This window comes from Varroa destructor, unplaced genomic scaffold (genome assembly GCF_002443255.2).
Source record: "Varroa destructor unplaced genomic scaffold, Vdes_3.0 BEIS01000007.1, whole genome shotgun sequence".
Lineage (NCBI taxonomy): Eukaryota > Metazoa > Arthropoda > Arachnida > Mesostigmata > Varroidae > Varroa > Varroa destructor.
This window is the reverse complement of record NW_019211460.1, coordinates 29,329,916-29,355,841: the sequence shown is the minus strand read 5'-3', so window position 1 is coordinate 29,355,841 and position 25,926 is coordinate 29,329,916. Positions and strand designations below refer to the sequence as shown.

General features: G+C 40.6%; 1 protein-coding gene and 1 long non-coding RNA gene across 6 annotated transcripts in view; one reads left to right on the top strand and one right to left on the bottom strand.

Moving 5' to 3' along the window:
- The window catches only part of LOC111254477 (uncharacterized), a 44,899-nt gene that overhangs the window by 894 nt on the left and 18,079 nt on the right, over positions 1-25,926 (top strand). For all 3 annotated transcript variants that reach the window (XR_015317189.1, XM_086974998.1, XM_086974997.1), the window contains exons 2-3: positions 19,778-19,890; positions 21,341-21,485. Coding sequence is in view for 2 of the 3 variants with exons in the window: in XM_086974998.1 (XP_086831124.1) it covers positions 19,778-19,890; positions 21,341-21,485 (258 nt within the window). In the remaining variant the exon portion in view is untranslated. The remainder of the gene's footprint in view (positions 1-19,777; positions 19,891-21,340; positions 21,486-25,926) is intronic.
- The window catches only part of LOC147754550 (uncharacterized), a 34,917-nt gene continuing 25,550 nt past the window's right edge, over positions 16,560-25,926 (bottom strand). For 2 of the 3 annotated variants that reach the window (XR_015317193.1, XR_015317192.1), the window contains exon 4: positions 16,560-16,799. This is a non-coding gene — a long non-coding RNA (uncharacterized LOC147754550). Of the gene's footprint in view, positions 24,544-25,926 lie in introns of all 3 variants that reach the window. The other variant, XR_015317191.1, reaches the window with a different exon arrangement.

Below are 25,926 nucleotides of genomic sequence, written 5' to 3'. Positions count from 1 at the left end.
GCTGTTTAACTCGCTTTATTACTATTAATCGCCGTTCATTAGAAAGGCGTATAGTCAATTATTGGCGCGGTTTTCATATTCTGTTATGAAATTGCCCCTGGTATAACGAACGTGTCCGTGATTGTGTGACCGTACCAATTAATCGCTTCCATTCGAGATCGCCACAGGCTACAGTGTCAAATGTGTTTAGCAAAACAACTACCGCTTTTCGTTCTGATAGGATCGAGTTGCCCCAACTAGGACAAAAACTGGACCACTGATAAGGCTCACTTCGCTACGTAACAACAATAGACTGGTCGTGTGTGTATCGTCGACTACATACGGATTCGCGTTGAGACACCTACAGGACATGCGTCTGTGAGGCGCAGAAGTGAACGTCTATACGACTGGCCGCAGCGTGCTTACGTGTAAAAGACAACGATTTGAGCATACAGCCGCCGTGAAACAAGCCCTATATCCCATAGCCATTACCAGTGCCACAGGAAGTCTGCAAGTATTGTAGCTCTCAGTTCAACAGACATAGTCGAAACAGAAGTTCCAGTGAAAAAGGTAAAGAAAGCTCGATCTACGCTGACTCCCCAGACAATCAACTGTAAGTGAGCAATACATGAGCATCTCGGAATAAAATAATCTGTAGGCAAGAGACGAATCGTTTAAAAAAAGTTTCACGGGATGCTGTCGCCTTTGCCAAGCATTAATCGTCACTATTTGACAAATAACTACTTGCCGATCGTTGACAATTAATGAGAATTTCTTTGAATGACCACACGCACGATACTGACATTTTCTTTTATATTTGACCTTACCTGAGGTAAGATCGCCGGACGTCAAAAGTACTTGAAGAGTCAATACGGTTTCGAGCAAGTCTGCCTTTTGCCCACCTGCTTTGGCCACCGATGGCGTTACGTGCAGTTGCGACCGCCACTGCACGTATTGCGATCTGATGTGCCGACCTTCCGTCGCCTATTATGATCGCCACTGTTCTTATTTCCATTACCTTTACCATGTACCGATCAAGACACTATTTTCGTGTGTCGCTGACCGAACGTCACACAAAGCCCAAATCGCTAGACCCAGACGGGCACGACCGGGTGAGCCTCTAAGACAACGCATCTAGATACACCTCTATTAGGCGAAGTAAATATATTTACTACCCTTATGATATACACTGCCTGCTGTGACTAAACGTGAACTCGCATTTTATCGCTTCGTTTCCATGTACTTGACCCGGTCGACTTGAGACAACTAAAACGTCGTCTTAAGCTCATCCTCGCGCGACCGGCAACAATCGTTTTGAATAACAGATGCTAGCTAGATTTGTTGCATTTTTGGCTCGTACACGCTATTTTTTAGATAAAAATGTAGCTATTCATTGTTTCGGGGCTAAGTCCATACTTCTAATTTGCGAATATTAATAGAGATCGTACCATATAGCTAAAAGGTTTCCGCTTGTGGAGAAAAGCCCAACACAACTTCGATACACGCCGTGGCCACGACGGCGCTTGGACGTTCGCTAAAAATCCTCCCTAAACAAAAACAAACATTCGTAACATAAATCGGCCGCAATTTAGCGTTTAGTTATTGTAAAAATATGTATCATATATTTTATGCATGGCGGAATCCAAAGTAGAACTTTAAAGGGGATCGTGAGAACAAGCATGGAATCACTTAGAGTAATGATACCATCTAGAACTTGGAATTGTAGCTAGTCTCTGTGAAATACTTTGTTCCTGTCCCAGTTATTTTTTGTACAGGGATAATGAGCTTGAGATGTTGCATGAGACAAGCGCACGACTACAAATGCACGTTTGTAGTATAAACGTATAGTCTATGTTAGGTAGTGGAAAAATGTTTATCTATATTTAGAAGGGTCTAGGTAAACTGTTTTTCAACAATTATCGGTCCGAACTAGGCTCAATTAGATTGTTCGACTAGAATTTTAAGGCGAAAGCTGTCTATCTATCCACCACGACAGGTGCGCCAATTAGACACTTAGTAAACAACAATCAGGACTCACAATATACGAAAGATGAAATTTCAGTCTGCGCTAATATTTCACCTAGTAAGCGCCGAGATTGTTCTAACTTCTGGAAAAAGTTAAAGCGCTTCAGTTCTCTGCACTTGTACGCTAGACAGTTGTGATACGCCCCTTTTTTTTTTTCGAATTTTGGCTTTACCTTCTAATAAACAGGGGCGTAGCGTTGATATAGCTATGTATGAGTCCGATGTATCGCGACTGCTTGCCCCACTCATGTCACCGTAAACTTGGCTGGTAGACAACATGTCGGTGTCTATAGTACTCAAATATACTAAACAATCGTTATGCTGTTATTCTTGCATAGCCCTGAGGCAAATCAGATTATTCGGTAGGCGACGCAAAGGAATTTTGATGATACACTTTCTGGGGGCTGGGCTTTCCGTTCGCAGTTTGTTTCGGTGTCGCTGATATCACTTTGAGTGAAAAATTATGGACGCTATATTTACACTGAATGGCTAAATCATTGAAACAAGCTGGACAGTCTCATGAGTAAACGAGCAAAACACCTTTTTTGCTCAGTAAGCTTTTGTTTATTCGAGTATCCTTCCTGGTTTTTATTTTGTATAAACAACATTGAAAAGCAGAGCATTTTTCAGCTACGCGCGCATGGTTTCTTTGCGTTCCTTTCTTTTTTTTTTTTTTTTCGGAAGCGTAACAAAGTTCACTGCGGCGACGAAGCTCTGTACGTATAAATAGACACATTCGACTTTCGTGGATCCGTAGCGATCTTCAGTGCATTTTCCATTTGTGTTTGCGGTGCTTTGCACATAGTGTTGGCTATTCATACACTGTTTATAGTCTAGTAATCCGTATGGCACATTTTTTTTTTCTATTTGACATACGAACTTCCAGTTTTCCCGATTTCATTGCGGTGCTTAAGATAGGCTTGAATGAAAACCTGCTCATGTCTGATAGACGTTTTCATAATACGATCCCAACAATACTCGCATTGCCATGCAGGCTATAATCTAACCAAGTGGCAAGCTGTTTGTAATTAAAATAAGCACTCGAGTCCATAAAAGGTCCGTTCGAGGAAAGCCTAACCTATTAAGAAACCTTCTTCATTCTGCGAGGCAGTTGCCAGCAGATATTCTGCAAAAAGATCGCTGTCAATCGCCTAGATTCAGTATACCAAACAAAGCTATAATCCACTATCAGTCCTGCCCCCCGTGCCTTTTAACTGCAAATCACATGGGACACATCTGCGATATAATTTAGCTTTTATGAAGCACCAAGCACGTTGATGTTCGTTTTCAGTAAAATCTGATAAAGATCCGTATCAGACTCTCTAATCTATATCTTTCAGTGTGTCTTCAGTGATTAAATATTCGAAAAGAAGTACGACTCGCTTAAGCGCATCACCTGGCGCCGCAACGATTTGCCAATTTAAGCTCTAAAAATACATGCCCTTTCAACACATGGCTAGTGGTCAATATCGGTGCCAGCTCCGTATTTGAGTCCCCGACCAGCTGCTGTATCAATATTATTTTACTGTGGCCGCGTGTGTGTGCAACGGTTGGTATATCTTGTACACCAAATATCATACTTGTATGTACACACAGTGAATGATATTGTATGATAAACATTTTGTTCCGTAATGGTTTTTATCGGCGGACTCTTTCGGCAGCCACGGAAACGCCGCCGCGGGATGTTTGATTTCTGTTCATAGAAATAAAACCTTTTATATCTGATCTGATTTATGCCACAAACGCCCCGTAGATTTAAACGATTTAGTCGGCCTAGACGGCTTACACTGACTAGATCGCCGGTCCATGTTGTAGGATCTCTAAAACAAACATAGAGCTGGATACGTACGGCATAATTTGTTTGGCTGACTGCTTACGTCCTTCCGAATCGACGATTTACTCAAATATACAAATTCATATTATATCATGTTATGCAAGCTTCGATTGAGCTAATTGACATAAAACATATGTAAAAAGGATTGGTTTTATTTAGAATTTGCTTAACCCCTAACGTATTACGTTCGGCAAGCAGTAGGACAACTATGCTCTATTATTCCTTGAAATCCACTTAACTGCAGTTCGAAATATTTGGCTGTCCTTATGCGTCCTCTATACAGTTTCGGGTTCCAACATGTCAGGATCGCCTGATCTTCCCAGGCAACAAATCGCAAGGTATCAGCGGGAATATAGTGGCGTTTTCAGTATTGCGAACAGTCAAACGTCATTAAGGCTATTGTAGTTGAAAAATATTTTCAGTATTTCAAAACTTTATGTCCAACATTAGGAAAGGGATGAGCAAAACAAATGGAAATGCACTTGGGGCCGTACTGCATTGGGCAATAAGCTTGTAGGACACCGGGTATTAGAAAAAGCATTGTACTCACCTATTATACCATTTGTGGAATGCTCCTATCTCACAGTAGAGTCTGCTTCTACTTACTGGTTAAGGCAAAACTTTATTCTTTTCGATTTGCTTAGAATTTCTGCACAACTGCTCAACTGGTTGAGTAGCTAAACATAAAATGTTAGAAATTCTGTTTGTGAATTTTGGAGAACTCGTTTATTTTTCGTTTGTGAGCATCCGGCGGAAACTAAGGATGCTCGGATCGACGCGGCCGACCTTACGCAAAACCGTTAAAGAGAGATGCACCGTTTGCTGCTTTCGTTCGCAGTAGCGAATCCGTGCGACGTTTTATTATTACGGAGAAATTTAGCTATCGACTTTAGTTCACGGTGCGCTTCTTTGATTTTGTCAGATTTATTCGTTCCGTTGACACTGTGACAGGACAAGCAGATGTGTCGCCGTTTCGTTCGTGTCCCATAAACTACTCTTACAAATGTAAGGGAAGCCGATGAAAACAATTAAGGCCAATGTCTCATATGTTATTTTATTTCAATTGACACCGCCGTACGTATTGCTTTTGTCTCTCCTGACATTACGGGTAAATTTGGTTGCGAGAGACATGAAATTCTGCCAACTCCTTAACACAAAATTAGTCAGCTGGCAATGCTGATATTATGGGTGTTCTACTTTAGGAAAAAAGTATCCACTTCGACCGCAACGAACATTGTGACGTTCCTCAAAAACGACAGTTTAAAATGTGTATTTTGCTGTAAACGTGAAGTCGTTGTTTAGATAGCAATCTGCGAGATTGGCTCTTTATGAGACATTCCAGCCAACAGGAAGGTTAGGCATCGTGGCTAAGCACTTCCAAGTTCATCATTCAGCCTGCCAAGTTTCGAAGAGCACCCCGTTTTGGGCTTTTGTTCATCGCCAAAAGGCAAAAAAAAACCCAGCTAGAAAGGTCTTTTTAGTATAAATTAATTTTAGCCTTTAAAATGGCGATATAAAGAAAGGCTGGAGGACGTAGTTGCAATTTTTTACCATGAATGACGCAAACGATAACAGCTCTTGAGTCAGCCAGCCGAACCTGCCGTGGAGTTAGTTGACTTTTTATCCTTAGATTTCTACGATAATGCACGCACATGCTCACTAAGGTGTGCATGTGCGTGCCTGTACAATGTAGAGATTTTTTGTTATTGTTTATGCGCTGTACATTTCCGTTCAACGATGCGTGCTACGTAGCCAGTTTTAATTTCAGAAAATTGTACTTTTATGGCGGTCATACGTGAAACGTTTACTTTCAACTTAACTAAGTTGTCGAAGGGTTGTAATACGACAATGAATTTGGGCTGCCTTTAAATAACCAAGTGCAATTAAAAGCGAAATACTTCTAACATGAAAAAGATAGTGATCTAAATGTGGTTTATCAATAGCAGATTTGAACAATGCTGTCTATTGCGATGTGTCCTTTTCTTATCTATTTTTCGTACATTATTCCTATTTTGTAGATTCGAGCAAATAAGATTCTTTGGCCGAGCGAGAATATCACTACACATGGGACTGCCAAGCCAAATAATAATAAATAAATTTATTAGATTGATCGAGTAGTTATCCCGAATCGGTGAGGACATTTTCCTTGTGCGATTCAAGTTCAATTACCTTTTTTATTGTTTTCTAATTTTACTTATTATTTTGTATTTATATAATATTTATCTAACCAGGCGTTGTTTATAGCTTTCCTAAGCGATAACAACGCACTCTAAAATTGTAGAATTCTTTGATAACGCATAGTCTATCTTTCGTTAGGCAAACAATTCTGCCTGTAATAGATGTTTATAGACAGGAACAGTGCATTGATTTCGCCGCTCCCAACCTGAACGACCTCTTAGCTAACGCGTCGTCCTTACTGTTTGCCAACGACCTGGGATCGTTGCAAACATAGCAAAGTAACAGCTTCGGTAATAGACTGTCTTTCGATATAGGCTCGTCTCATTGTTGTTAATGAGTGTGGCCGTGACGCTGTAGACGTTATGGTGACAGAATCTACCGATGAATACAATATCAATGAGCCATGCTAGCAAACCGATACCGTCTACAACACAGCTCGTGTCGATCGCGAATACGACCTGATTGATTATGCAGGTCTCATAATGTAACGCGGGCTACACGCAAGAGAAAAACAAAACCATCACTGGAACCTGAAGACATCTCACAGAGTCAACTGCGTATAATTTTCGATGTACGTTATAACTACGTCCATAAAATTGCGGCTGTCTTTCGACGATCTTTGAAAAATGAAGATGTTAGAAAAGATCAACCTTCAGGTAACTCTCTCCATGTCTCGACTCCACATCCGGCATCAAACGGCTAGCTTCCACCAGGAAACGGACCGCGTGTCCATGTTCGGGTTTGAACCTAGACCTATACATATACGTTATCCACGAAGCGATCATGGGGACGTCGTGATTGTAGCTATCCACACGCTATTTTTCGGCTTAGACAAATTTGACGTTTGCTTTGAAAGTAACGCTCACATCACCGCAATCGACCTTGCGATGCATTTTGTTAAGCTTTTTTACATACATATGACGTCGAGCCGTCATCTGTCCCTAGCATGTGTGTCTTGGTGGGTTGACTCTTGACTGATACGCCAGTCAGACAAAGCGGAAAACGGCATTCGCAGCGGAACAGTGGTACCACCTCGTCGTGATTTACAATGATAGTGATTCGGGCAATTGTGTGTTACGGCTACTGGTTTCTGCAACGTTGTTTCCGCCTGCTGTTGGATCCGGCGCGTGGCCCTTTTTCCAATCAGTGGTCGTCGTCGCCGTTGTTTCTTTGTTGTCGTCTGCTGCTGATGAAAGTGCAATCAAAATAAACCACGAAAAATGCTTTGCAGCATAATTTCATTCGGCGGCGGCGTCGGCGTGACTCGAGCGTGACAGGGGACGATAGATCTATCGCAACGATTGATTTTATGAGATGTTATCGGATATTCAAGCAATGGCGCGAGTGTCCTGCTTGCTTCTATGTGATGCTACAAGGGTGGATTTTTGACTCGATATGAAATACTACGCTGCATATAAGACAAATATAATAAACGTGTATACTAAATACGTGCCGATGATTGTCGCTGATACAGGGTCTTGATACTTCGTGTTTAACTGTCGATGCATTTAAACAAAATTATAGGTTAGCTCCAAATTATTTTGAGATGTTTATAATTAGCACCATATTTTTTTAAAATAGTAGTAAAAAAAAGCCATTATAATGAACAATATAGAATGAAAAAAAAAACGACTCGGAACCTCTTTTTAGGTTCATTGTTTTGAGTTTTACGTCCGCTATCGCCGTCAGGTAATTCATCGAACGGCTGGATTATGCCAGCACGTATCGAACCGTATGTCTCTGCCCGGATTCGAACCTAGACCACAACCTGTCCCCAAGGTTAGCACGCAAACACGACACCCCCAACACGTCTTCAGCAGTTCTGCTTCATCACGTTAATCATTTGACACTAAGCATAAGACGATAAACTCTTGCAGTTCCGATTTCATCACAATAGACAAATCGGTATTTTGTGTCGTCTACTATGGCGGCTATTGTGTCTAGTTCGCTATCATAGTACCTTCGTAGAATGAGGAAAAGTGTGTCTAGACTTTTATCCGACTATTCGTTTGTTTGACGGTTTCTACATCGTTGGCTGTTAAAGATGTTTCCATGTTACTTTCCGTATATAGTAGCGCACGCTAATGTTACTGTACTTTGTTACAAAGTGTTATGCCACAAAGTCAATTCTGCTCATGGAGTTCGATAAGGCGATATGATTTCGATGGTAGACTATTCGTAACTAGGCCTACCATACGACCGTCTCGTTTTCACGGTCTTTGTGATTATGCCACTCAAGTTAGGACAAGATAATTGATTTTACTGTTTAAACAGTCGACGCTACTGGGACGTTGTAGGCCGATCGAAGTCGAAAACTACTACGGTACCTATTTAAATGCTGCATGAACGTCAAGAGCTCCATGGACCCAATAAACCTCGCGCACCGCCGTAAAGTAACGCTGTGTTAATGATAAACAGCATACAAAGGATGTTAGAGCTTTTGTAATTCTACCGCCATACTAACCTGATACCGCTGGGAAGGTCCTCTATGTAAAGTTTGTTTCGAGCATATTGTAATAAATACATATGTTTCGCTTTTGCCTCCCACCAGCAATAATACTCAAGTATAATCCTAATCCACCCTAAAACAATTGCCAAATAATGAGAATATTAAAAATGCTTCAACTTTGGGAAGTAAATAAGGAAATTAGCACAACTTATGAAGGACCGAAATATTATAATCACTGATGCGACGATGAACGAAACGGGCCAAATTCGATGGTGGAGGGCGGACACGCTTAAGAATTGACATTTTATAACAGCGTCTACAGAACATCGTGTCAATGGTGTGTTGTCCTTCACGTAAGGACTATATTAGTTGGCCAACGTCTGCATCGCTATCAAAGGTGATTTCGGCTATTTTAGGCATCACAGCAGAACTTGCTCGATGATAACTTCACCTAAAAGTATTTGACGCAACAGCAAAAAATTATACCGGTTGTCATTTTACGTATAAAGTATCAAAGGAAAATTGATCCGCTTGAAAGAGGACGGACTTGGTTTTTCAGTAAAATTGCGCCTCTTTAGTCCAAAGCATATTTGCTACGGACAAAAACTCTTTTCCCGTAATAACCAAAGACCATAACCTAGGCAAAAAAACAACTTTGACATACGTAATCAGGTTGTTTACAGTTCTTAACAGACGCGCCGAACTCGATCAACGGTACGTATTGTCGCAATACTCAAATACTTAGTCTCTTAGATAGGACAATGATGGAAGGACGACCGCAACATCTTCGCTTCCTCAACTCTTTTAACGAATAACAGCGTCAATGAGCTTTTCGTGCTACTACGACCACTACAATTCCTAGAGATGAAACGGGGTTGTTGTCTCATGGAATTATGCCTAACGGCGATACTGGACGTAAAATTCGATACATAGCGACGAAACGTCATTGGCATGATCATGAGTGGAAGATATGGCTTGCAGGCAGGGTTGGAATGCCCGGGGTAGGTCCATTATCTGAAATTGAAATTATTTTGGCATTTTCATTTTTGGCAAATGGAATAAGTAGTTTAGCGAGTGCCACTTGATGCGCTTCTTTTTACTGATGAACAAATAAAAGGACCGATTATATCCTTCACGCTGTTATTAGTAATCACAAGACGATATCACTAATCTTACACTGCATGCATCTATAGGGCAGCGCGACGAGTCCTGACACATACAATATAATAGAGAGGTTTCTCTGTTCAAGAGGCTCCTTGAAAACTAAGGCGCGCTCACGATCATCCATATGGGCAATAAACATACACATATACAGTAAGCTTTTATAAAAACGTTTTCACGGTCATGCCATGCATCCCCGTCCTCTTAACTCCCTTAACAAACATTATAGCAAGTTTTTCATTCGTGTTACTCAACATAAGGGTGTTACCACTTGCCTAAAGGACAGATATTTTTCTGTTTTTTCGATATGAGTAAATAAACCCAGTTGTTTTTTGCAGCCAGACGAGACATGAAAGAAACAGTTATTATTACTAATATGTTTTATTATACAACTCGCCTATACAAGTTTAGGTAGATAAATGTGCAGCCAGTAATTCTACAAATAAAAAGCCTAAGAAGATATTTTACAATGCTTTTATTGCGTACTGCGTAATTGCACGTCGTTTAAGATTGTGATATATCTGAGAGGCCCCATTTGGGTGTGTTCCGGGCCATGAAAACTTGCACGGGTCTGGATCCGAAACGTCTCGTGGACAATTTTAAGATATAAATAATGATAGTAAACAGCGAAGAATATAGCAAAGGATAGAAATGCGGTTTCGGGGACAAAGCTCGCTTGGTCCTTTCACGTTGAGCGCTTATCGTCACGCCATGATTTGTAGATAATTCAAAGTCGGGCTTCCTCCTATGGCAGCCCTTGTTTGGTAGCTTGCATATTTGACGTTTGATAATCCTCAACAATAATCATGCTTTATTTGTCACCTGTTCATAAATATTTACCATAAAGTACTTTTTCTGAACACCATGTTGGGCCAGCAGGTCATAATATGAGGTCATTCTGTATAGTTGCCTTACAAGTTGAGTAGTATCAAACACAATAACCATAATATAGACTACGTATGTGGCTTTACTGAGTCCTACATCAGTGGTGTAATAAGTACTGCCAGCTTTCGTGGAATCATACGCATTATTAGCTGTCCGCACCGCCGATTTGTCTTTGGGCCGGAGGAGCCTGCACGCTCCCACGAACAGCTCTCTCAACTAGATTATTCTTTTTCTCACGTACATTGTCGCCATCGCGATTTACGGATTCTTTCAAGATTCGGGTATAATGGGTCTATTTGTTAATTGATGCGTGTGTGCCGATAGGCGCGCCAGCTGTTCGTCCTGCGTTTGACAGATCTGCTACATCAATGTGTTTGCGAAGTATCGGGATCGTTATTTGGGTCATTTTGGACTTTATAGCTGTCACTTTAGAGAAGCTACAACAGGTAAGCCTAACTAATGTACGTTTGTTGGTGATGCTAGCCGTTGGCGCCTTCAGGACCAATATGTCCTGTTTGTCGTTGTTAGGCGCCTGCTCACAAGCGATATCGTATCGCTTATTCAATAATAATATGATTTAAAGGTGCTTATTCCGCCTCTTTATGGCCTAAGTATCAAATATTCATCGCTTGCCATTTACTTTTACAAATTTAACACTGAACAGAGTCGGTTGAAGTGTAGCCACTTGCAGTTTTATTGAACCAAGTCAGACTTTATTCTGTCCTCATGTTACAATGGGTAATATTCAGCGTTACGTATCTACTTCAATCACTGCGTCTGCTCGGGAAGACTACGAAGGATTTCTCAAGATCAGGTAGCGAAGATAGCTCTGACTTTTCATTTATTTTCGATCGAATACTTTCTGCTGTTCTTTACGGTGAGCTAGCAGGCCACTTCAGAAAACCGTTCGTCCCCTGCCTGTCGAATACATGAAGGGAAGAAGTCATTTGACTGCAAACGCCGACTGGGAAGAGTAATTTCTGAAAAGCTTTTAGTCTGATCTCAAGGATCTGACGGTTTGTATCGGCTGATTCCACGGACGTTTATTTTAATTTGAAGCGAATGGCGAGTAAGTGAGGCAGACGACGCCAAACGTCGTGAGACTGCCACTCGGTAGCCTAGAGCAGTAGCGGTTAATCAAATCAGAAGGAAGAAACCATTTTATCCTACAAAGGACGATAGACCGGATGCTTATGTCAAACGACTGGGCTTGAAAACACTGCGGCGAGAGGCTTCGCTTGAACTGAGGCTCTTTAGCAACTATGAAGGAGCCGGCTCCACACAAATAGCCGAAAAAGTGTAGAGTATTCCGCTTTAGAACATTGAAAATGGTTTTGGCAACCGTTCTAAAAAGAAAATACTTTCTCATAATTATTAAGTCAATAAGCTTTTGAATCTTTAAGGAATATAGATACCGTTACGGTGAGCTTGAAAAAGAAAGAATAATTAAACGATATGACTGTTAAACAAAGTAACAGTCAATTTTTTATTTGATATTAGGCGCGATTTTACAAATCTGTGATAACTAATTTGACCACGACGATCCGAAATGAGCGTTGTGAATGTACTTTTTATCTTCTCTTTTCACAGACAATTTGAAACCAAAAATAGAGAAAATAATAATAATAGTAATACTCAAATGCTTGTCGAATTGGTGAACATTGAGGAGGTCGTCGTCGACTGCCCGAGTGGAACACCTCGCGTCTAATAGATTTACTGCGTCATCCGGTGAGACCCTCGTATCCTGGGAAACCACAAAAGTTTCTATAGCGATAACTCTCACTTGAAGCGAGCTCAATACGGAGAACTTGTCAATGGTTCATACTGTCAACTTATTTTGAAAGAACCTTTCATAAACGTATTCTCAGGTCGACCGCCTGTTGAAACTGAAAACCTGTGTGAAGAAAAATCATCAGTTTGCGATTATGATCACGATCGAATCATTCTAGATGGAATTAATTGACGAGCTGAACCTAATAGGATGGCATTCATCTAAATAAAAAAAAAGTGTGCTAAAAAACTTCAAATAAAGTAGGAGTACGTTTGTTTGTTAAGATAGTTATAATTTAACGGTCGATTATCATGTTCAGATGGTATAAGCTTCTACTATAGTTTTGAGATGCTTTAACACATCTGCATGAATATAATCAGATATTCTATTTATATATATTGTTAGCCTTCATTCGATCGCGGCAGACAACCTGGAAACCTTACAACCCGGTAGGCGCTCATTTTATTCTCCTCGAGCACCATCTGATTCCTGCCGGTCACTGGATTGCCTCCTGGAAGCATTTTATTCTGTTGGCTATGTGCTGTTAAACTCGGTTTTCTCCTGAACGACATTCCGCAGGTCATATTAGTTATGATCAGCCATTTTTCCAGTGGGAATTATTGTCCTGTCGAGCAATCCTGACGTTATTCCACTATTTGACGCCATCGATACAACAACACGACTACCGTCGGAAAGATCCAGTTACCTATCGAAGTAAGATAGATAGATACAAGAAGACAAGGTAGCTGGTTCTAAAAAAATATTTTCGCTTCATAAAGGCAGCGCTTTGTGGGTTCGAATTGTATTTGGTCTAATAAGAAGGGTATTAGATCATTGCTACTCAAGGTCAGATACATAGTTTAGCACTTGTTAAAAACTAAACGATGCTTGCTATGAATGCAAGTCACTGTTAATGATTGAGTGTGTACACACAATGTTGATCTTATAAGTTTAGCTTTAGTTTAATGACCGAATCGGTAGAGCTTTTGTCAGGTTACAAATATAACGCATCTGCTCTGCTAGGAACTAATAGTGTAGCACTGGACTTTGGAACACGGATCTTGAGGGTCGAGTGTTTTATCCGATTTTCACAGATTTTTCCGTGGTCATAATCTCCTTCCGTGCGCTGCTAGCTAGCTAGCTAGCTAGTCTAGGAATTCGAAACGGATTACGTAACATTAAAACGTGTTATGCAAGAGGCTTTGAGGCCTTGTACCTTTCGTGCGGAAACAGAGAGCGTTGATACGTGCGGGCGCCATGATATGCATTTGGTACACGTTTCATTGCTAGGTACGTTTAGAGGAGAAAATAGGCTGATACGTACGACTCAGCCCGCTAGCGCTATCAATCAACCCTATGACGAATGTTCTGATCAGTGATCACTGTCTTTATGCCCCAATCTCATGCTGAACAATCAGACTACAAGACGAACGACTGCTTTTCTAGGCGTACGTTTCAGTATGTATTAAGTGTAAACAAATATTTAGTTCCGCTCGTAGCGTAGATTCTTTGAATTTATTTTTCTCCGGGGCACGTTGAGATACACACTAAATATCGTTTGCAAAAATAAACACAAATGTTTGTTCTCCAATTTAAAGTACCTATTGTGTGCGAAAAGCGTCAGTGCAGGCATGTCAAATCATGATCGTATCATTAGTGAGCTGTTCAGACATGCAGTCCTAATCCGGAAAGCAATATGCTGAAAATATAAGGTGGCTAGATCACGCAGCGGCTTTGCCTGTCAATTTCCTAATTAATAGCTTAATTTAGCACATTAATATCATAATATATTCTAATAGGAACCTTATAATAATGTTAGAAAAATAATAGCCTAAAATATAATAATAATAATACCTTTTAAAAAAGAATCAAAAGCGGAAGTTTGGTTTGGTTTGGTTTTATGTCTCCTACGTTATCTTGTCAGGGTGTTGCTAGATAAACAAAGTACCCCACATAGCATGAGGCATCAGGAAGTGAGGCAAGCCACCTGCACTCTAATTAGTTGACAGTAGAGTCGTTAAATCTGTATCTTTAACAAACATTATCGGTGAGGACCCGCAGGGACCATAAGCTAGTCAGGACAATACGGTAGCACCATGCGCAAACTGAATGGTTACCTCCTTGACTAGCAAAGAAATGAACAGTTGACAGTATGTCGAGTTTACGTCGGTTACAAAACTTCCGTTTCATAGTACCACGTACGTAGGATCAGGCCTAAAGTTGTGCGCAAATTTTCGCGCATGAAAGCACGACCAGTCGTGTACATATTACTTGAGATATAATTAGCTACGCTGCCGCTATTGATTAGCATAGACACAGAAATCAATGACAACATAATATGTAACAATCGCTGTACAACGGCGGCGTCGATAATCGGCCATAAATTATCGAGCGCATATCATCGGTTTTGCCATAACAAAAAAAACATGTTAATACCTCTCAGATCATCAACAGTGTTAAGTTAGCTATGATATGGTGCTGGCATGGTGCACGAATTATCGAAACAACCGACCAGAACATTGATCGATGTGACGTTTCCAGTAAATACAAACTGTCCATATTTTTGCGCATTTGTGTTTCCGGGTGCACGATCGACAAAATCGCTGCAAAAAGCGTCTCACTTTACTTCGCTCCACGTTATGTTACTACGCAAAGCCCCGAAGTCCTTTGTCGACACCCTTTCCACGAGCGTTACGCTTCCGAACCAGTTTTGGCGATTTCAGTGTAGCCGACGACGACTACGAGAACGCTTTAGCAACAGTAGCAGCAGCAGCAGCAGTAACAAAAGCGGACGTAGCGGCCATTCCTTACTGTTACGGTCGCTAGTGCAGGTGGCGCCAGCCATCGGAGTCCGCATCGACTGAAAGGCGTGGCCACTTATTATAATTAATACCGTGTCGTGTTTCATGCCTCCAATGCATCACTACTTGTAGTTTAGCTTTTGGGGTCGATATTCTATAGGTAACTGGCCAACTTCTGATTCGAACGTGCTCAAAACGATGTATGGCTGATGCTTGCTTACTTGCTACAATGAAAGACTTCGATAAATATCAACGGCTGGCCCAACTGGTAAGTGAAGTAATAGTTCGGAAAATAGCTTTCTTACATACATCAAACATGTATGACCCTGACCGGATTCGACAGAACGCGCCCATCTGGCTTAAAATGTATGGGACAATATATGCGCAACCTATATATATCGTTTGCTAAAGTACGATTGTGTGCTACCTGTTAGTGTGATTACTACTGGACACCATAGACGTGTTCGGGGCATGTCGTAGTGGGCATCAACTAGACTCTAATTTACGTAATCTATTTACCTGAAGTTTCCGTAAATGATTCTGTAAAAGTATGAAGCAATACAAATCGTAGAATTATATAAAGCATTGTTATCATGACCGTTTACTTATATAGCGTCGTTCCTATTCAATATAATGCGCACGCACAGTCGAGCGAACTATAAAGGTTTGACTATTGCAAGAATAACTAATGTGGTCTAAACGATGTTTTTATAGTCTTCTTCGTAATCTACGTTGTTCAATCGTTAGATATTGCTTCAGACGGATAACTTCTGCCAGCATAAAGTAAAGTGCGTCTACACCCGGATTCAAAATCCGACTATCGCGTGTTCCTAGGCCCCTAGCGGGCAAACACGTTACCCCGGCAAGGGGGCGTATAGTTAGGCACAGTCCGCGTGGTTTGTTGAGAAGGTAAAGTTGGCCAAGCAATTTGTTCGGATATGTCCAGGAAATTCCGTTCTGCCGATTTCTTCCATACGTGCTTTTGCGTCGTTTGATAGCACTGGCCGCGTTGACGTACTAACACCAAACCGACCATAAAAAATTCGTCTAGTAACACGCTGACACCCAGTTCGTTCCGGTGGGAATGACAATCGTTTGGAAAGAGAGCCTTTATCGCTAGGGGTGGATTCTGCGAGGATGTTGCTATATATTGGATAAGCATCGACGTAGTTCAATGCTGGAAGGTTGACAAAAGTCACTAGAATTATCACTGCATGATCTTGACTTCAAGTTCGGCTTGGAGCAAACATATGATATAAGTAGGAAAATGGCATTAACTGGATGTTGATTCCATTGAAAAAGTTCCTGAAGTCTCTCATTGTCGATTCCTGCAACAGACAATTGTACTAAGATGCGGCTGGACTCCGCCAGGTATATTCTTTGGACCACTTTCACTAGCAAAAATGACAGATTTAACTAAAAAGATCTACCGAGCCTAGTATTTGGTAGTACAACTCGTTTGATAACACTTGGAAACGCGTTGTTTATAAGTGCTGTTTTTGCCCTTTCAATGTTTTTATTGACCATTATCAGGTTCGTACAAATAACCGCGGAATGTTTGTCGCGTCCTTTTAATCATAAGTATAGTTGTATATAGACATTTAAGCGGTTGCAAAATGCTTGAATGATCGATTTTTCCAAGGAGCCTGAAGAGCTGTAGATGATCCTATGGTAAAACGAGGCATCATCTCTTTCACCAGAAAGCTTTGATATGTTCTGGAAAAAACAAAGGTATTTCGTTCAGGTGGAATTACATATGTGTCGTGACTCTTACAAGTGAGTAACTGTAGTAGAGTAGAGTAGAGTAGAGGCTGAAATAGATGATCTTCTGATGGTGCAACGTCCATATTGAACGGCGGTTGCATTAAAACTCTCTTTTCAATGTATATCGTCCGGCATTTTTATGGAAAAAGACGACGCTTATTCTGCCGATTAGTTCCGGCCAGCGCCATATTGCAACCGTGTTAGTTGTTGACAGTAATAGTACAGATTAAGTAAACGACTGAATCATCTTGTAAGGCAGTGCCTATTCATTCATTATGCCCCTTTCAATCCTACCAAGCAGATAACATTACCTTTCTTGACATCAGTCTAAGCTCTACTGCAGATTGCGGAACACACTTTTTTACCATATTGTAGTGTGCTCAATTTTTGATCAGCTCTTCGCTAGCTAGAACAAAAATCTTTCGCATCGAAAGTTACAGGAGCACTATTGGGCTATTTTTTTCAAGAACCCAACTTCCGTAAAAAACACAAATTTTTTTTATGGGCCTATGCGGCATTTATGCCTTTACCGCAATGAAACTATAAAATATAACTGCTAGTTAGCCTGTTTTAAGCTCAGATATATACATATATATATATAGCATATCTGCTATTGCCAAATCTGGGACCAGTGCAAGTTATATTACCTGATATAGTGGGTCAAAATCAATTTAGCTAGAGAAACGGTCAGTGCACTTTTGATAATGTACTACTATATCTTTTAAGGTCCTTTCAAACCCTTCTACAGAACTGTGAACTCCACTCTGTATATTGATGCCGGTAGCGAGCAGGCACGTGCTGTAAGAGATCAAACTAATTGTTTCCACTCTGTTAGAAAAATACGAAATTTCTAATAAATTTGTCTTTAGTATCCGATGTGTGCTGTTTATGGTCCATTTACTTTACCATACTATCATGGGTATAAAATATATGTAATCAACCTGGTGTATCTAAATGTATTCGATGTGAAGACGTGACAACGTATTTGGATGAACATAGGGGTGGTGAACCCTGGTTCAAATCTGAGCGCATGTTGAGTCTTCGATAGCAAAAAAAAAAATCGACTCATGAAAAAGGCATTTCCTATTCGGTACCTTTAGACCGGTCGTAATGGAGTCTGCTTGCCGTGACACAAGCTTGAACTGATTATGATACAACGGTACTGAGGCCTATCATAGAAAAGAGAGTAAATAATAAAAAAGTAATTTTTTAATGTACATAGAGAAAGGGTTTATAAACGTGAATATCTCGAGAATAGAAATCAGGCCATTTCAATAGTTAAAAGTAGGCAAGTACGCAGATATCACGCAATCGTCTTATTTTCGGAAATTCATTTTGCAATTTAGCTTTAACGTAGTATCTACGCGATATCTAGAAGTGGGCTGTAAAGCGCAAAGTTCTCCCTTTGTATTTCAGAGTAAGGCACACAGTCTTGTCCGTCAAAGGTCATTTTGTTTGTATTTAACTAGACAAAACAATAAATTTTACACAATATGCGACCCAGAAGCCACAACACTCGGGTCGCGACTGCTGTGTTATTAGGCCTGCTGATGAAATGGTACGATGTGGCGAATGTTTATCTCATCGCATAGATATTCTGCACGTAAATCATTAGAACACTGAAACAAATGCGTCACTGCTGGTTCCGACATAACACTTGCTGCGGTATCAGCCTACATGGAAAGAATCCGTCTGATCGACCGTATGCTTAATACAGTGGGTACGTAATAGCATGTTTACATTAAAAACCACAGATGATTATAAGTACCAATGAAAGCCTTCGTGTTCAGTTCGAATACGTACTACAGTAGTAATAATCTTGACCACAACTTGATAAAATGCCCACTCATCATTTGTAGTTACCCGTAGAACTATTAATTCCTAATTAGTTCCACATTTGTAAATAATATCTCCACAAAGGTCTCGTTTTTGTTTTTTTGCTTTTGTTGTCGGACGTACATCTTTAGCTCACGGGTAGCCTATCGCCGTCTCCAGTCAGATACACTACATAGGAAGACATTCACACAGCCAACATGGTCATCAAACAGCTAAACCGTATATCCTAAATATGGGTTTACTTCTGTAGATAACGGCAATCGAACTGGCATAAATATTTGCGGGTTTTTCCAATTACGGCATATTGTGATGGGTATATAGAGACATAATAGACAGTTCACCCCTAGACATACTTTTTGCATGGCTTTTACTTCGTCGCGTGGAACGATGCGCGAGCTTTAGGCACAGCTCTGTGTCTTGCAGAATCTTTACAATGATTACGTGATAATCCGCGTGATATAAAAATGCATGCTGCAATCTTTACTTAGAGCTCTTTATATTTGAATCAATTCAAGTTGACGTAATTGGGCTGATCCGAGCAATTCTCACAGTAACTGATGAAATATGGGGTCGTATCTAGAATTCTGAATCTAATTTCATAGACAGTTGACGTTAAATAGCGTTCTACTGTTTTATGCAATTGTAAGATACATATACATCTCGATTCGTACTTGATAATCAACAAACGGGTTGCGAGGCGTGAGTAATTGTACAGAAGACTGAAGCTATCTTGCACCGGGAAGTGTCTAACAAGTTTTATGCTGACATACGAAACAGCGTAATATACACATAATGCGCATAATACAAGAACTATTGGCAGACAATAGCTGAGAAAGAGCAGCCAATCACCGCCTCTATGAATCTTCTGCGATGATACTTTCGTTTGACGAAGAATAGATTTCTTCGCAAGCCTACAATGCAATCGATTGGACGGTTGATTGTGGTGTCGTAACATATTTAACACCTTCCAAAACTGTTTAACCTGTTTATATTTACAAATATGAGAAAAGAATCAGCAGCGTAAATAAAGCGATAACAATATCTGATCATTATAGCACGACTGCTGCTACGACCCGTATCTACTTTCGTTTCAGGCGATTCCGTCGATTACGTTCGAGCTTCAATTTGACCTCGCTTGCGCTCAAGATGATGACGAGGTACATCGTGCTGCTTACAACGCTGTTGATGATGGACCTCTGTGACGCTTGTAAGTCGGTTATGATGGTGATATTGGTGCACGGAGTTTAGAGTTGGCATAGAAGTGCTAGTCTCAGTACTCTCAAGTGCCCTGAAAAGTCCTTACTTCGGAAATCTACGTAAGGAAAGTAATCAACCAAATCAAAATAAATGTCCTACGAAACGTACTGAGGAACGGTCCTACTAATTCAATGTCGAGCTGGTATACGTAAAGCCACATACTCATATAATAATAATAATCATTATTATTAGCTGAAAAAAAGATCTTGAAAGAGTTTGTGCCTGAACAAACGGTTTGTGTGCAAAGGTAGTCGAAAATTGCTTAAAAATTTAACGTTCCCTGCAATAATTATCTCTCTTTTATCTTCTTCCATGGTATTTTCTTATGAAATAAGCGACGTCAGCAGAGTATATGGAACGAAAAAACAACGAACTACTCTATTTTAATAGTCAGGTTTTAGTTGCTCTCTTACGGGTTTGCGTGATTTTCAAAAGCCTAACCAAATATGCTGTAGGAAAAGGAAGCAAACGATACTATACTATCGGACATTGTTATTGGCCACAACAAGTCCAGGTATAATCGTTAGAGAAGAAAGCCGATTTGTGTGCCTTTGTCTTCTTTTAATGGATCAGTAGACAGCCTGATTTGAGCCTTAAAATTTACTGTTCGCCGCAGTTATGCTACGAAGTATTTGATTTGTTTAATACCTTGTCCTGAGTCACTTGTTTATTATCTAATTTTAATAGTAAATAGTAGGTGACTAACTTTACGAATTCACTAGAAGCAAAACGATGCATATTTGATATAGCCAGACAAACAGTCACTTCGAAACCGGGACAGAATCTCAAACTTTACAGAAGGCAAGATACATGCATAACCGGAAAGTTTTCAACTAACGAGGGTTCTAATTTCTTTGAAAAGTTCTTTTTCTAAGAAGGTAATGTACATATGCATCATTTTTAGCCTATTGTGTGCACACATCTCAAAACATTGCTTTTGTACCATGACGCGATCGGCGTAGCATAAAAACACGAGCCACACAACTTTGACAGAGGGCATATTTTTGCAAATCAGCGATAATGAAAAGAAAGATACAAACTGAATAAGAGTAATTTTCACCGACACCGTGAGTCGAATATTGGTTCAGCACAAGCTAATTTTCTTAATCGCGGCCTTTTCGCTCGACTTTGGCCACTCGTTTTCATATTATATGCTGCCCTGTCACAAGGTTGAACACCTTAGGTGATTTGTCAAGGTCATGTGGTAGCAATTTCCGGATCGTTTCTAGCTTCCTTAGAATAATTGTATAAAGTGTGCCTTATTGAAACAAGCGCCTTGAAAGAGATATTCTGTTGAAATTATGGACCTCCTGACCGAGCTAATTTAAATTACCCGCTCGAATGGTTTACTGTTGATTTCAATATGTGAGTATTTTTCTACTATGACGATTCGATTTCAGTTATTGAGCATATTGTCGATACCACTCCGAGGGACGACGAGGAACTTAGAGTTCTAACACTCAACAATGAGATGGTCCTATGTTACACGCAAGCGGCGAAGAACGTCAGTGGCACAGGATTCGAGGAAACCCTCGTGACATGCTGGTCAGTAACTATGCCCCCCTGGTAATGTAGTCATAAAATGTATGCCCACTAGGGTCAAGGACGTTCTTTCGTGATGGCAACGTATTTGCTTACCGAAGGCGCGGAGATTTTGGTTTGAAACGACGCATCGATCAATACATGCTTCGTTTTATGCTTCTTCAGCAACGTGCAACGGCACGTGCCAAGTGTATAACTTGAAATAGACTTATAAATATGAATTGCTCTAAGTATCAATAGATTAACTGCTATGTGAACATATGTGTTGTAGAAACATATGTGTCTTTCTAAATTTATATGACTAACTTCGACTGCTTACTTCGACAAAGGGTAAGCTATTCTTTTGGCTAAAATCACTATATTTTTCGACGTTAACTGCTATGTCGTAGTTTTTATAATAGTCGTTCAAAATCCACACAGACATGAGGGACACGTTATTCTCTGTCAAATCTTTTTCTTTTCACTCCGAGTTACAACGCTAGCCATAATCATTCAACTCACCCTGATAATAAAGAAAGCTCGTCCCTGAGGCTACCACTAAACAGATAGATATGTGAGGCAGCTTTAGCTGTCACAGCGCAAGTACCAAGCCGCCAGCCCGCGTTGTTTTTTTACTTCTATATATGCATTTTATTCCCCTTCGTTAGTTCCCAAGGGCCCCCAGAATATACATACAAATACTGGATTCTAATTATCACTTATGCATATGTATGTATATATATATATATATATATGATAGAACTTATTTTCCAGAGGGCTTCAAATCCCGCCATCGGTGCATACAACTACATAATTTGCATGGACAAAAAATGTATCACCTAGAAGTGTATTTAGGGTGTATCTGAATGTTTTAAGGATTATGTTCGGTGTCGCGGTTTGCCACCTCATCAGATTGCTAACTCTCAACACAATACGAAATGTATTCACGGCCCGATCCGAATCGAGACCATTACGTGTTCCTAAGGGTACATCTAGCGCTCTTAGCGTTTATTTTCCAGTTCATACGCGTACTTGTCCTAGCTCGAGGATGAAACTAGTGTGTTTAGCCACAGCTATATGGTTGACAGGGGCGTGTCTACATAAACAACCTAACCTAGTCCTAGACCATTACGCCTGGAGATGCTTTAAGCACTTGTCCAAACTCTGACCTTAAGCCGGCTGACCAGTCAGCAGTTACGTAATTAGCTTGTCACAAGCTCATATGTTAACCAGCTGTAATATATTCACTGGAAAATCGCAAAGCCTGCACAGATTATCTATAAGTCCTGTAAAACAGCGATAATAAATGTTTATAGCCCAAAGAGAACAAGGCATTGCAATATCACAGAAATGGCCCGATCAAAGATTTGAGAATTCAAACAAGAGTAGCCTTACAGCTAAACGGCATGCTATATTTGTATTTTTATGACCATCCCAGTGACCTCTACACGCGGGAGCTATTGTATCCACAAAATTAATAAAGTCCAACAAGTATCTAAAAAGCTTACGACTTTTACGCAATTTCACGTTTGCTAGAAGTCTTGCCGACGATTCAACCTTTTCTAACGGGCAGCTAATCGTTTTCTCTGGCTTGGAGCCAGCGGACCTTTAACCTACTTTTAGGTGGGTCAGTGGTATTTCCACGCAAACACCTTTCAGCTGTTTGGGCAGGCAGCACCTGCCTTGAAAAGAAGGCTGTCAAGACGGTGACGATTTTAATTTTCGCCGAAGTTCTTCTATTAGCTATTTCGATTAAAGCAGCAGTTCATCACGGCAAGGTAGCTACTGAAAGTAATCTAGCACAGGATTTATCTCGTGCTCCACTCTACGTTTCTATCCTGAAGGTCGACAATGGTAAACTGCACACTGCTTAGTCAGCATTCGTCAGCGTCGGCGTCACCGCGCGGACAACTCAACAAACGAATCGAAACGATGACAAACGAAAGCCGTTTGCATCTGAAGGCTTGTGCGTTACTTTGTTGTGGCTGTGACCGATGTCTTTTTTAGTTTAGCCCCGGCCATATTTATGACCTAACCAGCAGCAGATAAGTAGCGCGGCATTAAACTTGCACCAGGCGCTATTAGTAGGCAGGAATCAAACGCGGCCTCACAAGGCCATTACGTGGTACCTCTAGCTTATTTTGTTTACTTTGCCGCTACTGTTGGCTTTATATTCCGGTGTTCTATCCTCAGTGCGGCGTAAACACCGGACTCGGCCGTTACGCCAATGGCATCATTCTGTTTCATTTCCTATTAACGATGCAGTACCAGCACGGCAAACGACGTTGTCCTCTCTTTCATAGTCTGTATCAACGATAGGAACATGACTGTCGTTCGTTGGCCAAGATTCGACAAAGGGCACAGTGTAAATTCATGCTACTAAAAATATCGTGAAGGCTGTCCGCCAACTCGAATTTAATTGACCCCTGTCAATAAGGGTTTCGGTCTAAGCTAAAAGCAAGAAATAGAATAAAGCAGTAACTAGTGCTATCTACAACTGCCCTTCGCAGACAGCAAATTCGTCGTTCATTTTTTACGTTGCCCTGTTGCCCCTTTCGCGACTCCGTCGTGCAATTGCTGTAGTGAGCGAAACTCAGGATTACCGTTTGTCGACTTCTTGCGGTTCGTTTGATACGGTCGCTGATACTACAACGACTGTTGCTGCTCATCGTATTGGCCTACTAGGTCTCTTAAGTGGAACGGATAAAGGAGACATAAAGAGAATGATCTGCTGCAGACGGGCTGTACAACCGTCTGACGCTTCGTGTCGTTGGGCCATCTGTTGTAGAAGTGAGTTTCACTGAGAAAATCAACAACCAGTATAGACTAAGCCCTTCACCCGCCGTCTCAACAAGCGACCAGAATGGCAACGCTCTACAAAACTGTCTTATATTACGTTTTTTGATCTAGCTATACGTCACGTTGAAGCGACTGCAAACAGAGTATATGCGTGCTGATCCGAATGATGGCCGCCTATGACGAAGGCTGTTCCGGCGAGAAATTTCGATGAAGTACTTCATGAATTGCTCTCTCTTTTTGTCCAGTAACTGGTAAAGTGGAAGAAGTGTCGAGCGTAGCGTATCTATATAAATCAGAGATCAGAATAAGGTTAATTTTTACAAGTGGAAAATGGATGTATTAGTAAGAAATTCGTGTAACGCTTGCCCGGTGTTTACGTATAAAGCAAAAAATAAGATCCTAAGCAGCTAGCAAGAAAAGCATCCCTATTACTGAATCAGAAGTCTATAATATTAAATGTCAAAAATACGGGTAATCTACCCTGAAGCCTAGAAGGTTTGCTCCGTTCGCACTAGAAATGTATTGTCCATGGTAATTCTAAGACCATACTTTTCCAGACGGAGGTAAGTTTATTTTCTACCAATTTGTCGTCTCGCATATCGCTAACTCTGACGGAAAAAGAACAAAGAATAATAGACAGAAGCCAGTATCGATCAATCGTTGTTATCTGACCGGAATAGATTGTTCTCAAATGGTGTAAGCTACATGGTGCCTTCCGTACTCGCTTACTGGTCTTAGTGAGGCACTCTAGTAGTAAGAACAGTTGGAACCATACGTGATTTTATTCTACTACCACTTTATAGGGGTTCTATAATGAATCGATGACACCTGAAAATGGCTTGATGAGTCAAGACATGGAAGGCCTAAACCTGACCGGGCCTTTGGTCGACCGACCTGAATATGAAAGCTGTCAGTTCGAATTTTTGCTACTGAATATAAACGTGAGGGCTTGGCTATTCATTTGGCGCTGACTTGAATGTCTTGTTGCTCATGCTACTACTATATGGATTCGCGACGCTTACAAAAAAGCACGATCTTTCCGTATGTATGGATTCACGGATCCCTAAACATTTTGAAGGCCGTGTAAAAATCTTATTTTAGAAGTCGGTCAACTTATCTAGTTTTAAGACAATCAAAAATATCGCTTGCTGGGCCATGACGAGGTGCCGTTAGTATAACCCGTATATTTAGAAAAAAAAAGTTACGCTTGGGATGAACATTCGTCGTTTATATATATATATATATATATATATGACGTTGCACCGAGTGTTTATGCACTCTGACAGGTACTCTTTAAACAACATTCTTCGAGCAAGTATTTTAAGATGAATCTGTGATATTTCCTATGGCAGATGCACATTAAGTTGGCACACAAGATATGGCTTGATCGACCTAAACTTCATAAAGTTTAGGTCGATCAAGCCATATCTTCTATAAGAATATTTCCAGCGGAAAAAAATGTACTAACGTTACATATACGGTTAGTCTATAGTTGCAAAAAAACACTTTTCTACTACTTCGCTAACTCGCAATATACTTGTCGTTCAAGAAAATGGGAAACGATTTTTTGTCTTTACTTTGTTATCTGTACCTCGTGTACTTCTAGTCTTTAAGTACATCTGCAAAAAAAATCTGTCTCGGAGAGTGTAAGAAGCGATAAGATTTT